This window comes from Candoia aspera, chromosome 4, assembly GCF_035149785.1.
Source record: "Candoia aspera isolate rCanAsp1 chromosome 4, rCanAsp1.hap2, whole genome shotgun sequence".
Classification (NCBI taxonomy): domain Eukaryota; kingdom Metazoa; phylum Chordata; class Lepidosauria; order Squamata; family Boidae; genus Candoia; species Candoia aspera.
Genome location: NC_086156.1, coordinates 38,066,411 through 38,080,867, shown reverse-complemented (window position 1 = coordinate 38,080,867; position 14,457 = coordinate 38,066,411). Strand labels below are relative to the sequence as shown.

The window sequence follows — 14,457 nt, the reverse complement described above, 5'->3', positions numbered from 1 at the left end:
CACCATGTGAGACCTTGGGGTTTGTTGTTGTTTCAGGATGGCTGCTTCAATGGCCATGTCCAATCATAGGGCACTTCCTGACATCCTATCAATTGCCATCTCTCAGGATTCTCTTGGAGGAAAAGCAAAATATGAACAAAACAATAAATAATTGGGCAGACCAACTGATGGTTTTCAATTGGTGAACTAAGGAGACAGAGACCTATAATAGATATTACCTATATTTTACTCTCTGTCTCAGTCATGGTTCGTGATAGAAATACATTGTAGAACAAAATCCTACTCAACAATTCTGCTGTGTTTCATTGGTTTGTAGATGAGGGGGTGGGGTGGGGAGTAGGCAAGAAAACCCAGGGCATGATGGCTTCACCATGACCTCTTTAACCATACTTCATTAAAGTTTTTCTCTGACAGAGAAAAAGAGCTTTTGTATCTAAAACAAAGATTACACTTCAGTGAAAATTGAAAGAGATTATTTTCATTTTCAGCATAGCAGATACGCTGAATGTTCCTCCGGACCACACATTTGGAATACTCATTCGCCCTGAAGAATACGGCAAGCATAAAAATAGCTTCTCCATATTTTACACTTTTGAAACATTTTGTTTATGTTGGCTTTATTTCATTATCTAAAAGTTAGTGCTCTCTTCTCTGTGAAGAGATTGGTACATCTATTCCAAAGTGGGCAACTTTGTGTCTTCCAGGATTTCATCTTAAGTCTTTCGACATTGGCCATGCTAGGATAGGATTGATGGAAGGAGCTGAAGTCCAAAATATTAGAGGGTGCCAGGTTGCTTACCACTGATGAAGACCCTGACAATGGGTCTGACTCAATACCATAGGATAGCTCTTACTAGAGCAAGATTTGAGCAACTAGATTCTATGGTCAAATACGGACGATTCCACCAAGTGCCTTACCTTGAGAGGACATGTGTTTGTGGAGCACCCCAAGTAGAAGACATTGCACATGTCCTATTGAACTGCCAACTATATGCCCCAGCAAGGGCTCAGTACCTTGAGACATTAATTGACAGAACCACATACTGGGACCGTAACAAAAGACTATGTTACTTCCTCAATACATATGTGGTCAATAGAGCTGTTAAGTTTATAATTAGGGCTGTCCAACTGAGAACGCAATTTATAGAATACATTGGGGTGGCATGTAAAGGTGATGAATTCATTTAAACTCACATTGTTTCTGTATTTTATTACTCATTTTATTATATCTTGCATTTTTATCTTACAATTTTATCTCTATTTTACCCTACTGTATTTTATCGTATTTTATCTCACCATAGTATATTTTAGCTAATTTTACTGTATTTTAGCTGTTTTATGGTATCATATTATATATTTTATATCTTATAGTGGCTGATGCCCAACTTTCTGATATGGTCATTTGACTAATCAATAAAGTTATTCATTCATTCATTCACTGATAAAGACAATTCAAATGTTAAAGGAGATAATTCAGACCTTTCATAACCTCAGAATCTTTTGCTTCAGTGCCTTATCTGCAAGTCTGCTTTGGAAGACTGTTCAGAAATTTGGAAAAGCAGGGGGAATATATTGTGCTGTTTAATTTATTGTTAATTCACTCCTGAGCAGAGTTCCAAGGACTGATGCTTGCCTGTAAAGTTCTGAATTATTTGTGACCTGGGTATCTGAAGATACATATGTCTCCACATGGATCTGCTTGCATGTTAAGATTATTCTCAGCCTTTTTAGTGTGTGTTTAGTGTGCATTCCTTCTGAGATGAAATAGGAAGCAACCAACAAAAAGATATTTTTGTGGTGATGGCCTGCTTATGGAGTTTCCTGTCCAAGGAGCAATGCTTGCTATGATGACCTTCTTATTTTCTGTATAAGATGACCTTTTTTCTCAGCTTGAATTCACTAGGCATTTCAGCTTTATTCTTTGAATCTATCCCTGGATAGTATCTTATTTTTCTTTCTGATATACTTGCTTTTTTCAAATTTTGCTATTTCCTTTATCTTTTTATTACTTTTAACTGATTTACTTTAATGTTATTAGTGGTCTCTTTTTTATGTTCCTTGTACATTTATTGATGGAAGAATGTGATTTAAAATAGACAAACAAGCAAACGGCATCATGGCTATTGCCTAGCAGTGAAGCCAATCTGCATATATTTGTGATATGGTGCAATTCACTTTGAGAACAGCATTGTGGAAGTATCACAGTGCAGTTAAAATATGGTCAAGCAATGTTTTGATGGAATATATCTCTTACATAGGTGTTGGGGACCTTCTTCATTATCGGCTTCCGAGTGAGTATCTTAAGGGTAAAGATAGAGAACGGGCTGTCTTTACTGCAATTCGACAAAATTTGAAAAAGGCAAATTACCACAACTTTGATACTTTGTTGCATGCATTCCACCATTATGATAAGGTAATTGGCTTTATGTTAAAATAACAGCTCTTTATGTGAATGATGTATGAAGCTTTATACTTCAGTATCTTAAATCCTGCAATCTAAAACTTGAATAGTTTTTTTTCTTTTATTTATTACTCAGATTTACATCTTGACTTTCTTTCAGAAGCTTAAAGCAGCATACATACTACAAAACACTCTTGCCTCTAAATGTTATCCCCATTACAATCCTGTGAATAGGTTGGGCTGAGAGATAGTAACTGGCTCAGATCTCCCTGATCATTATCCATGATTCTAACTACTTCACCACACTAGTTCTGTGTGTAGCACAGAACATGATGTGAATTTCATGTCACCACTTAATACTGTAGATGGTTAGAGATATACAGAAGCACCTTCTACATACAGATGCAAATCTTTTCCTCAATAGGCTATGCCCCAGTGATGGGGTATGCAAACATGAAAAATGCACCAGCTCAGAATAAAATACTGTTGCCTAGAGAGGAAGGGAGAGGAGCCACACCCCAGAAAACACATTTACATCATCAACAAACAGTAGCATACAGAACAGAAAGATAATAATGAGTGTCACATACATCCTTGCTTAGCAAAGCAATTCTTTTTACACTTGAAGTGATAAAGTGCTAAAAAGACTGAGGAACTATAACAAACAAGTCAAACTAATAAGTTCAAATGTGGCTTTCAGCAAAATGCATAATGTACTGCATCAACAGTGCACAAGAGAAAAACAAAGTACAACTAAACTTAGGCCAATTAACACAGAATCTTTTGTATTTTTAAATGTAAACAGAGGCATCCTCAAATAGGACAAGAAAATACAGAAAGTGAAGATAAATGAATAACCTCAAAACAGTAAATCCAAACCAAAGCAAGCCATCAGCATAAAATTTTGGGGGAAAATTATAGCTAAATCAAGTTGATCATAACTTGCTGAATTTAGCTGTACATGTGCATGTTGTTTTGTCCAGTAGATTGGGGAGCTTTCCAAGTCCATTTGAAGATAAGACACTCACTACACACATAACTAATAGCACACACAGAGTGATCAGACACTGCATGCACACTCTTAAGCAGACCAACTGAATGTCTAGCTGGACTGGTCCCATTCATGAGAAGAGGTTGGTAAATCATTGGACACATTACAGCTAAGCTAAAATTCACATTTTTCCTGCTTTGCTTGGAAAATCTGGTTAGCCAGACATTGTGGAAGGAAAGCCCAGAGTGCATCTTACAGGAATGAGGATTTACATGGATAGGCAAAGTCAGAGATTTGACAAGATTGCACTGTGTACTTTCCAGAGAGTCAGCTTGTCCAGGCACAGAGGAAAATGAGTTTATATTCTGGTTCTAGTGGTATGCTTTCATACTATGCTGACTCTAGGCCAGCAGTGAACCTGCTTTGGCTGTAAGGGACAGTTTGCTGGTATAATGGTTATCACTACCACCCTGTGGCATGAACTCAAATTCTAAGAGGAAGCACAACCTTCTCCTGAACTTTGCCTTCGACTGCTGGGTTGCTAACGGAGAATAGTGGGCTAACTACATGAAGCATGAACACCACCACCTCCTCAGCTTGTGGGGGTGGGGGAGAAAGAGTTCCTCCCCCAGCACTGGCTCCCTCCTCAGCCTCATCCACTGCAATGCTGCCTGGTGACACCAATGTTGCCTCAGGAGAAGTGGTCATGGTATCATGCCCCAGTACAGCAATTATCCTCCCCCTACCTTGACCAACAAACCTTGGCACTGCCCTCCCATTGGCTAGCCCTCTAACCAGACCAGCTGTTCCAACCATGGCTTGTTCAGGGAGGGGTTATAGTGGCGGGGGGATATAGAAAAAGAAAAAAGAACATCACAGCATCTTCCAACAAAATGGATACCTGCTCAACTTTATCAAAAAGTGCCTCACAACCCAACCCACTACAACCCAACCGAATGGAAACTATGAAAAGGATAACATTGCCATATCAGAAACATCTCAGAAACCACCAACAGACTGTTACAACCACATGGCATCACCGTAGCACATAAACCAACTAAAACTCTTCAAAACATATTAAGCAACCCAAAAGACCCAATAGCCCAAGAAGAAAAAACAGGAGTTATTTACAACATACAATGCAAAGACTGTAATAGCCACTATGTAGGAGAGACAGGCAGAAGATTAGCAGAGCGCATCCACGAACACCAACTAGCAATCAGAAGACATGATGAGAACTCCTTAATCTCACAACACATGGACAGACTCAACCGTAGTTTCAACTGGGAAATGGTGAGCATCCTAAACCAAGCCAAATCCAAAAATGCCAGAGAATTCCTGGAAGCCTGGCACTCAGACAAAGCAGCCATCAGCAGACATGTAGAGGTAGACAACATTTACATACCGTTCAAAAGAGACAATAGAAAAGCCAAAAGACCAGTACACTCCCTTGCCAGCAATCAACACCCAGATATGCAAAAATCAGCACTAGGATTAACACCAGATGAATCATCAAACAGCACAATACACCCTAATCAAGGAACTGTTAATCAATCAAGCCCAATCAACTCCCAAGGAGAGAACAACACCCTACCAACACAAGCAGGGCAAGCCACAGTATATAAACTGAGAGCAAGGCCTACTCCCTCTTTGCACTGAAGATGTTGCCTGGTCTGGCAAGAAAACAAGGCTCAGAGAGCACCAAGGACTCCACAGTTTAGAGAAGTTACCTAGCTAACCCTAAATGGGCTAGAGGTAGAGAGAAGCCTTAAAGGCAAGCCTTTTTTCAAAAGTAGAAAAAGAAAGGTCTCTATTGAAAGCGGTAGGCGTGGGTGTCTGTCTCTCTGTCTAGCAAGCAACAGTGCTGTCAGTTTCAAGCTCAAAAGGGGGCTGAGTTGAAACAAGGGAATGAAAAGGGGAATCTCTTTTATCTCACTAAAACTACTACCTCTCCCCACTACACTTAATCAAAACTGAAAAAATCTAGAAAGGTTCCCTCTGTACTATGTGTTCCTTAAATGCCTGCTGCTTTACTCCAAAACTCCACTCAGATCACCCCCAACCAAGCCTAAGTGAATAGCAATAGGGACGTGACTACTGTATTGCCCCGGAATTCAGAAGATCACTACAGTTGGCAAGAAACAAGATAACTCTCAATCATAGCATCTATAACAGAATAAAACACTCAAAATGCTTCTACGTGGGACAACCATGTTTCAGTCCATACCTGAAACAAAACAGCTCCATTCTGATCTGTGTCCAGAATAAAACATTTGAAATACACACTTCATTTTAGACTTGGACCACCCAAAACCAGCATTCCATGCACAAGCATCTTCCACATCCCTATTCATTGAATACCAATTGCTGGGAGCAGCAGCGAGAGCTTTTCCCCTCATTTCCCATTTGTAGGCTTCCTTAAGCTATTTCCCTGGAACAGAGACACTTTTTGCTGTACATGCATTATACAAGCGATCATTTGTTCATGCATCATACAGGCAATCATTTGTTGAGCAAGCCACAATGGTTGGATTTGCACATGGTTTTAATCTATAAATCACATCTAAGAAAACACATGGGTAGGTGCAATGTAAGAAGCCAGCCATCAGGTTTTGGTTACTTCTGTGTATCTTGTCCAATCCCTTACACTAAGATGAGGTTTACTGCATCTTCTGTCTATAAATAGCTAGGAGAGAGGTTATGCAGATTAATGAATCTTGGTATCTTAGACATGATATCCTGGTGAAGAGGATGATTTCCTCCTGATTTATGAGGATTGCATGTTCAAAATACCTATTGATTATGTTCATCTTTCTGTTCCCCCTCCCCTCCAGGTGTTAGATCTCTTAATAAGAATCATCAAATGAAATGTTTTTTATTATAATGTCTGTTTATTTATTTTTAAAAAAAACTTGTATAGCCCTCATCTTAAGAAACACAACTCTGGGCAGCTCACAACGGCAATAAAACCCCAAAACAATTTTTTAAAAAAGCAAAACTGTGGCACCTCAACCCATCCTTCTCCATTGCCTCCAACAAAACTATCCCTAGATTCCAACCTATCCCAGTATTTCAGGGAAGCAGCTCTTTATGGAAAACTAAAGGGTGGGGGTCTGCTGGATCCCAGGGGGAAAGGGGTTTTCCACAGGGCAGGGGCTGCTATGAAAAAGGCACATTTCCTAGGTCCCACTAGATGGCAATATTTAAGGGAAGGGACCTGGAGCATGCCCTCCTTATCCAACCTAGTTGAATGAGCAGATGCCCTCAGGGAAAAGCAGTCCTGCAAATGTTGGAATGTTGATGTTAATTGACCTATTGGCTTGTCCTGTGCTCATATTCTGTTTTAAATTACCTCTAATTGAGTGAATGCGATTTGATATACAGTATTTATGAGTATTGTACTTAAACTGTTGTATGAACTAATTGGAGAACAAACTATGGAAAATGTGATATACAAATTGACAACATTGACTAACGGGATGTTGGATTACATTAGAGTTGGGGAATCTGTTGCTATCCAGATGTTGAACTACAGTACCTAGCATCAGTCATATTTCAGAATGATGGTTGGCGTCACAGGTTTCTCAACCCTGAGTAGATGGATCTCTTCTTATTTCATCTCAGGCATTGACTTGTTCAGTGACCTTTGTCTAAGACTTATAAGTGTGTGAGGGACTGTCTATCTCTGATAGTTTCTGCTCACCCTGTATGATCAGACAGAATGGGTATGCACTGTGTTTTGCCAATTAAATGATGTCTGATGTGACCCAGGAACTGGGCCTTCTCTGTTTGAGAAACACTGGAGTAGAGCATATCTTCCTTCTTGAGATAAGGAGAGGGAAGACAAAAGAGAAGCTACCATTCAGCTTCTCTTATCACCACTCAGGAGAGAGAGGGAGGCTGGGGAAAGCAAGGTGTGGTGCCATGCAAGCGAAGGGAGGCCGGGGGGTATGCCTTTTTGAAGGGGACTATGAAAAAAAAAAGACATTAAACATATTGTAAACATCACAATGGTTTTTGAAAACAAATACACTAAGTTTCTTTGTAATTAGAATGCCTTAAAACATGGTATTATTATAGAACAATATTCAAATATATTGCCTGTCTCTAAAAAAGACTTGCAGTTTTTAAAAAGTATGAACGTACATTCATAGAATGGTCACATAACTCATGACATAATGTTTTTAAGCAATTGCAGTCTTTGGGTTTTTATGGATTCCAGGACTATAGGCTAGGCTGGGAAAAGAAAGGGAAAAAAAATACCCCCAGAAGAAGGCAATGACAAACCACTTACTTAGTACTGCCAAGAGAATTACACAGAGGTAACCAAGAAATTGACCTTAGCTTGAAGGGGTCTTTACCTTTTTAATGTTAAAAGAATTCAGTTTACCCAAGCAGAAAAACGAAGTTATTTGTAAGCAGCAATCCTTCAAATAGTTAAACTCGGTTTGCCTCAGTTTGAAAGAAGACATTTCCTATGTCATCTGTGGTATTCCTTCACACTGACCTGGTAAAGTACATTACTTTGTCATTAGTTCATCTAAAATATTATTTCAAATGCCCACTTAATTCAGTTTAATTTATGTTTGCAAACTGTGCTGTAGTTTATTACACTCAGTCTCTGCAGTATAATTTGTTGTATTATTTAGCAATTTTAACAGGAAATTGGCCCACAGGAATTTGTTTATAAAATTCATATTATCATATTTAATCAGGATGGTGATCGAAAAATAAGCAGAGAGGACCTGAAAAGTACCTGCTATCAGCTTAATTTGGACTTGGATGATGAACTTCTGGATTCTTTATTTAATTACTGTGATTTGGATAAAGATGGTTTTATAAACTATCTGGAGTTTGTAAATTTTCTTAACTGGAAAGACAAAATGGCTATTCAGGAATATGAAGAAAAAATAATAACAAAAGGTATGTGGCAAACATTTAATGACTGTTTGTGTGGACTGGTTTCTTGAATATCTCCTAAAATAAACAATATTTAGAATCTTCAGTAATCGAGAATATTCATTTACTCAAAAAAAATGAAATCATATCTGGATTTGATCATTAGAAATAATAATGGACAATAGAATTAATGAAAGCTATGTTATAAACTTAGGGTAAGAGTTTAATGCAAATATATACTTGTATCTGTAGCAAAGAAAGTCGGGAGTCATTCTTTTTCTGTACTTTCTTTCTTTCCTTTGATTTTTCTGCACTTTTGACTTGGTTCTTTTTCCATTTTTTCTAATTTGTTCTCTTACTTTACTTTTTTCATTTCCTGTTAGCTTTTATCTTTTTATCTTGAAACCTTAATAAAGTTTAATTAAAAAAAGACAGATAATAACAATTTTCCCTTTTGGATAAAATCTGAGACCTTGCATGCAGACTTGCATAGGATTTCTTACTTTCAGCTTTTGACAATGGCCTAAGATGGCCGTGCCCAACTTTGGCATCCCCAGGCTATATGGACTCTGATAATTCCCCAAGGTGAAGAATGCTGAGAATTGTAATCTGGACATCTGGAAGTCTCTGAGTTTGGGGAAGGCCTTTGAAAGCCCTCTTTCATTCTGTCTTTCCTTTCTTTCCATTAACTTGAGGTGACCAATGCCCTTCAGCAACAGCAGAAAAAAAGATTGTTCCTGGCAAGAATCACTGATAGTTTTATTTATTTATTTATTTGATTTCTATAGCTGCCCATCTCAGCAAGTGACTCTGAGCGGCTTACAACAATAAAAACTATAAAACAATTAAAACAATTTCAATTAAAACAATTAAAATACAGAATAAATATACATGGTCACCAAGTAAGCAATGCATGGATGTTAATATAACATGGTTATATATTTTAATTCCCCACAATGACTCTGCGGCCTGTAGAGGGCACTTATCAGCATAAGATCAGCATTCTTTTTCTCTTTATTTTTCTGTTGCTGTTAGAGCAGAGCAATGTTTCTCAGCCTTTAAGATGTGTGGACTTCTAGCATGGTTGGCTGAGGAATTCTGGGAGCTGAAGTTCACACATCTTAAAGTTCCCAAGGTTGGATTAGAGCGTATCTTCCTTCTTGAGATAAGGACAGGGAGGACGAAAGTGGAGCTGCCATTCCCCTACTCTGTCACCACTCAGGAAGAAGCTTCATCTAGGAGGAGGGATTCACTGGTACCCTAGCATTAAGAGGGCACCATTAGCTCCCTGGCAGTTAGGGGTGTTCCAGTACCACCTGAGGAACTGACAAGTAAGACATGCTTGACCACCACCCTGGCCGTGTTCATGCTTGCTCTGAAAATCTCCTTCCCCAGGCCTTGGGTTAATGTAGGTGGTGTGTTTAATTGACTTTTAATGGTTGCTTTTCTTCTGGTGTTTGGGTGGATTGTTGTTGTTTTACTGTACTGTATGATTGTTTTTACTGTATGCCGCCAGAGTCATTTTAGAGTTGGGCAGCCTTGTAAATTTCTAAAATAATTTAAATAAATAACAGTGCTAGTATTGTGTCTATATGCAATTTCAAGTTTTTTCTTCTTCTGACATTGTTGAAATGAGCCTGACCTTTAAGTGTTCATAACCCTGTTATTTCTTCATTTTTTTTAAAAAAATGTGTCTTGTTTATGTCCTTAGACTTTATTGCAGAGGCTTCCTAAAACTACTCTCTCACAGAAGCTACTTTTGTGCTATTGTGTAGCTTTGTGTCACTCTGTGAAAGTAACCTTTAAACATTTTATTTTCACTTATTGTTCACAGGGAAAAGACCAGATCCTTTTGATCTTATTCCACCAAATGATCCAGAAATTAAAGCCAATGAAAATGCTTTGCTAAAGCAGGATGATATTGTACCTATGGAACCAGGAAGTTTAGAAAAAACAACTAGAACACTGTCAAGACCGACAGATCGTGTATTTTCTGATTATCGCACAACCTCTTCTCAATATAATGCAGTTGTAGGTGGCATTCCCTCATCATGTATGTACAGCAGATATTTATTCCTTTACAACCGGGTTATATATGTTTACTGATGTTATTAACGTATTTATTAATCGGTCTCCTAAATGTTTGCTTTTTGCTTCCTTTAGCTGTTTTGAAACAGAATATAGCATCTATATGATAGTTCTATAGTCTTTTAAAGGTACATACTCCCTCAAGTTAGGCTTGATTCCATATGCCTTCATGGATAATTTCATCTTGTTTTCTTGACAATAACATGGAAATGGTTTTTCATTGCCTTCTTCTGAGATGTTTTGTGAACTTTCCATTTTATAGCCTGGGATTTACTGATGGTCTTTCATCCAAGGTTTTTTTTAAAAAATCTGTTAAATCTTGTCCAATTCTCGGAGTCTGCCTGGACAAGTCCCTGCAGTTTTCTTGGCAAGGTTTTTTTTAGAAGTGGTTTTGCCATTGCCTCCTTCCTAGGGCTGAGAAAGAGGGACTGGCCCAAGATCACCCAGCTGGCTTTCTGCCTAAGGTGGGACTAGAACTCTCCATCTCCCGGTTTCTAGCCTGATTTCTTAACCACTACACCAAACTGGCTCTCTCCATCCAAGTAGCAGTATTTAATTGATCCTGACGTCCCCAGGAGTCAAGCATAACTTGAAGGAGACCTTTACCTTTCATCTCTAAGGATTTTTAAGAGAGCAGTTGCTAATCTGTTTCTTGAGGCATCATGGTTTGTCACTGGGAATGCTGGAGGCCCTTCATCATGTATATTTCTCTGTACCATATCCATATCAAGCTTTAGCCCTATAGTCATCTCCATAAGCCCTCTGCAGACTGGCAATTGAAGTATCCCTGAGACACATTCGCTGTAAGAATCAGGGTATGTTTGTAATCAAGTATTACGTGCATTTATCCTCAAAACATCAAGTAAAATATTCAAAAATTAGATATCACTGTAGAGTTAGGTCAAACATTTGAAATACATACTTTCAGGAAAAAGAAATACTAATAGCATGAAGCTGTGTTGGGTCAGGTTGCAAATATAGTCCATGATCCATCCAAAATTTAAGAACTATGAAAGTTCTGACTTCTGAGGAACATTAAGACTGCAGTCCTATGTCCACTAGCGCTTAGGATCCTATGACCTCCTCTCTCTCTGGAGGAGGAAATCCAAGGGCCCTAATTTCAGATATAGAAATAAAATATCCTTCCCACCAATCATCTATCCTCCCCATAAGCCTGTGAGGCTATCCGTGTCTGACATCTGGAATGGCAGGGATAAAGCAGCAGGAATGATGGGAGAGATTTTAGATGTAAAATCTTCCTAATCATCCACCTCACTCTGACCTAGATCAGCCTTTTGAACTGGTATAGATTACTTTGCTCACAGTGGGAAAATGTTTTTAACTAAAAACAAAAAACAGGAAGGTCACTGATATGCCTCCTTCCAAAGGGGCCTTGATCATGTTGGAGCGCTCTAACTGGGTAGTGGGGTTGTTCTACCCACAAGATTTCATTCCCTCCTACTAAGATCAGTGTATTTTGAGAACCTTGTCAGTTCACTGCTGCTTCTTTAGTTAATGCCTCTAGTAAGAGGTGTCTGCAGCAATGGCTACTGGTTGCAAAATTGGGGACCTGACCCAGTGATTGAGGCATCACCTCTTTTTATGAGTGTGCAATAGGTGTGCTTGCTGTTTGAAGCCACTGACTGTCACTGCAGATGTCCCTACCTCTAGTTGTAGATAGACATCGTAGTAACAAAAAATTTAGAAGCATACAAAAGTAAAAAGAGCAGATATTTATATTATCTTCAACAAGTTTCAAGAAAACCTGGTTTGGAAAAGGAGCTTTGAAAAAGGATTTGGTGTAATCTAGTTCTGTTGTTCCTACCTGCAACATAATGTTTTTCTCCATCTCTCTTTTTACAATGTGCTTTCACACAGTTTACCCCCTATATGGTGTTCCAACCATTCGTTCAGATATTTCCGCCCCACGTTTTCGCCGCATCAGTGACAACACTAATTATGGGGATCAAGCGACTGCATATGCACTATTATACCCCTCTATCTGTAGTAATAAAGGAGTGTATGAGAAAGACTTCTTCAAGATAAGATCAAAAGAAGAGGTAGGAGACAGTAGTCTAGAAGTCTGAGTACCGAGATTGTATTCCAGTTACATTTCTGTGGAATATCTCAAAGAATTCAGTATAGTCTGTCTAATCAGATGCTGAAAAATCATAGAAAGTAGCAGACATTTCTGTTAAAAATGTATGATTGGTATCTTCTCTAATACCATTCTTGGGTACAACTATTTTAACACAAAAAGTTTCATATTAAAAGTTAAATCAGTCCTCAAGTGCAGGTTCATAATGTAATAAGCACAATGCAAATGGAGCAAGAACTGAAGAGCTAAAAGAAAAATGATGGATAGGGCCAGGCTTTTCTTCTCCTTATCCCAGATGGTCTTCCTTCATTTTAGTTATTCATAGTCCTCTAGCCAAAAACAAACTATTTCGGGGAAGGAAATTGCTTCCTTCTGGTCAATTGGCAGGTGGAGCATCAACTTCTTTTTGATGAAAGAGTGTGGGAGTGGGGGAAAGCTGACTATAATTACTCCTTTCTGGATGATGGATAGAGGTTGGCTAATCTTAATCTTTTTAATAGGGCCTTGGGAATTGGGTTTTTGTAATATTGTTTCCTCTGGTACAGGATTTTGGGTTTTGGTACATTAAGTGATGCTCCCAGTATTTATTTAAGTTGATATACATATATAGATGTTTTTTGATCTTTATGTTTTTAATCTGGTTTATGGATGTCTGGTATGTACACCACTCAGAGACATTAGTTTTTGGAATGGCCAAATATGTAAGTAAGTAAGTAAATAAAGGCATGATTTTGTTTTTCCGAGAGCTGGGGCGCATACTCACCCAATTGCCCTTTGTCATTCAGTTTGGAGTCAGCTATTCCATGGCTATCATCCTGGTAATAACATAATCCCAGAAGGCTTTAGTTTTTGTGTACTTTTGAGATGGTGCCGGACTAGTACTGGGGAAACCTACATGGGTGACTCTGTGTATGTGTGTGCATGTGAAAATTCCAGGGACTAACAGTAGTATACATCATTTCACAGATTGCAGCTATTTTGCGCAACATTGGGGTGGAACTTTCAGAAGAAAGCTTTGATGAAGTATGGAGGCAGGCCTGCCTGAAAGATCACAGAGGAAAAGTTTGTGTAGAATCCATCAGAAATGTACTGGATGAGATGCAGGCATTACACATGACAAGCTAATAACGTTGCTCCGTTGAATTATGTAGTATTTATTTAATATATGATTGAATATGTTTCTTACTGCAGGAAATTCTCCTGTTATGACATGGTTTGGAGAGAGAGTGTGTGTGTAGTGCATATAAAGACATCTATTTACTGAAAAATATTAAATTGTGTTCCACATTATCGCCACAATGGATCTTATTGATATATATAAATATATCTATTTATAATGATAGTCTGTATTGTAAATTATGTTTTATGGTTTTTATTTGTTTATTTTGTTGTAAACCGCCCAGAGTCCCCCTTTGGGGGGAGATGGGTGGTGACATAAATTTGAAATATAAATAAATAAATAAATAAATAGGTATTCAGGCGCTTTCCAAGTTTGTTGTTTTTAGAAAAATGAAGACTGACAGAATAGCCAATTACTGTATGCTGATACTTAACCAACCAATTGTGATATTTTCTATTGTTTTGATGTCGTTCCTAATTATTTGTATAACTTACATCAAACTTTATATCATAGTCCACTTCAGATTTCACATCTTGTTATTTCAGAGGGTTATTAATCATAGTTGTGTTGCTCCATGCAGGATGGAGAGTAGAACTCAAATCCATTGCTGAAAAACAACTTTCTTTAGGACCAATCAAAATGCCAGCAAAAAGTGTTTAAGCTTTGTGCTCTTCAGAATTCTTCATCTGACAAACTATTTCAGAAAACAGGAGTCAGAGTAAAAAAAAGTCTAAACATAGGGATAATTGTTTTAGCCATGAAGTTTGGGCTCAGTTTAGTGTGGTGTTTTTTATTTATATTGCCAACAGGAGGCAGTACATGACTGGTTTTGTCCTATATTGGTTATTTAAAACCTTGTA

At 38.2% G+C, this 14,457-nt stretch overlaps 1 protein-coding gene across 1 annotated transcript in view; it reads left to right on the top strand.

The window, feature by feature from the left end:
- EFHB (EF-hand domain family member B) overlaps positions 1 to 13,779 on the top strand; it is a 32,855-nt gene extending 19,076 nt beyond the window's left edge. The window contains exons 8-13 of the mRNA XM_063303873.1: positions 489 to 556; positions 2,259 to 2,413; positions 8,108 to 8,315; positions 10,126 to 10,344; positions 12,258 to 12,439; positions 13,444 to 13,779. Of these exons, the coding sequence (XP_063159943.1) occupies positions 489 to 556; positions 2,259 to 2,413; positions 8,108 to 8,315; positions 10,126 to 10,344; positions 12,258 to 12,439; positions 13,444 to 13,602 (991 nt within the window). The 3' untranslated portion in view covers positions 13,603 to 13,779. The remainder of the gene's footprint in view (positions 1 to 488; positions 557 to 2,258; positions 2,414 to 8,107; positions 8,316 to 10,125; positions 10,345 to 12,257; positions 12,440 to 13,443) is intronic.
- Positions 13,780 to 14,457: the final 678 nt, after the last annotated feature.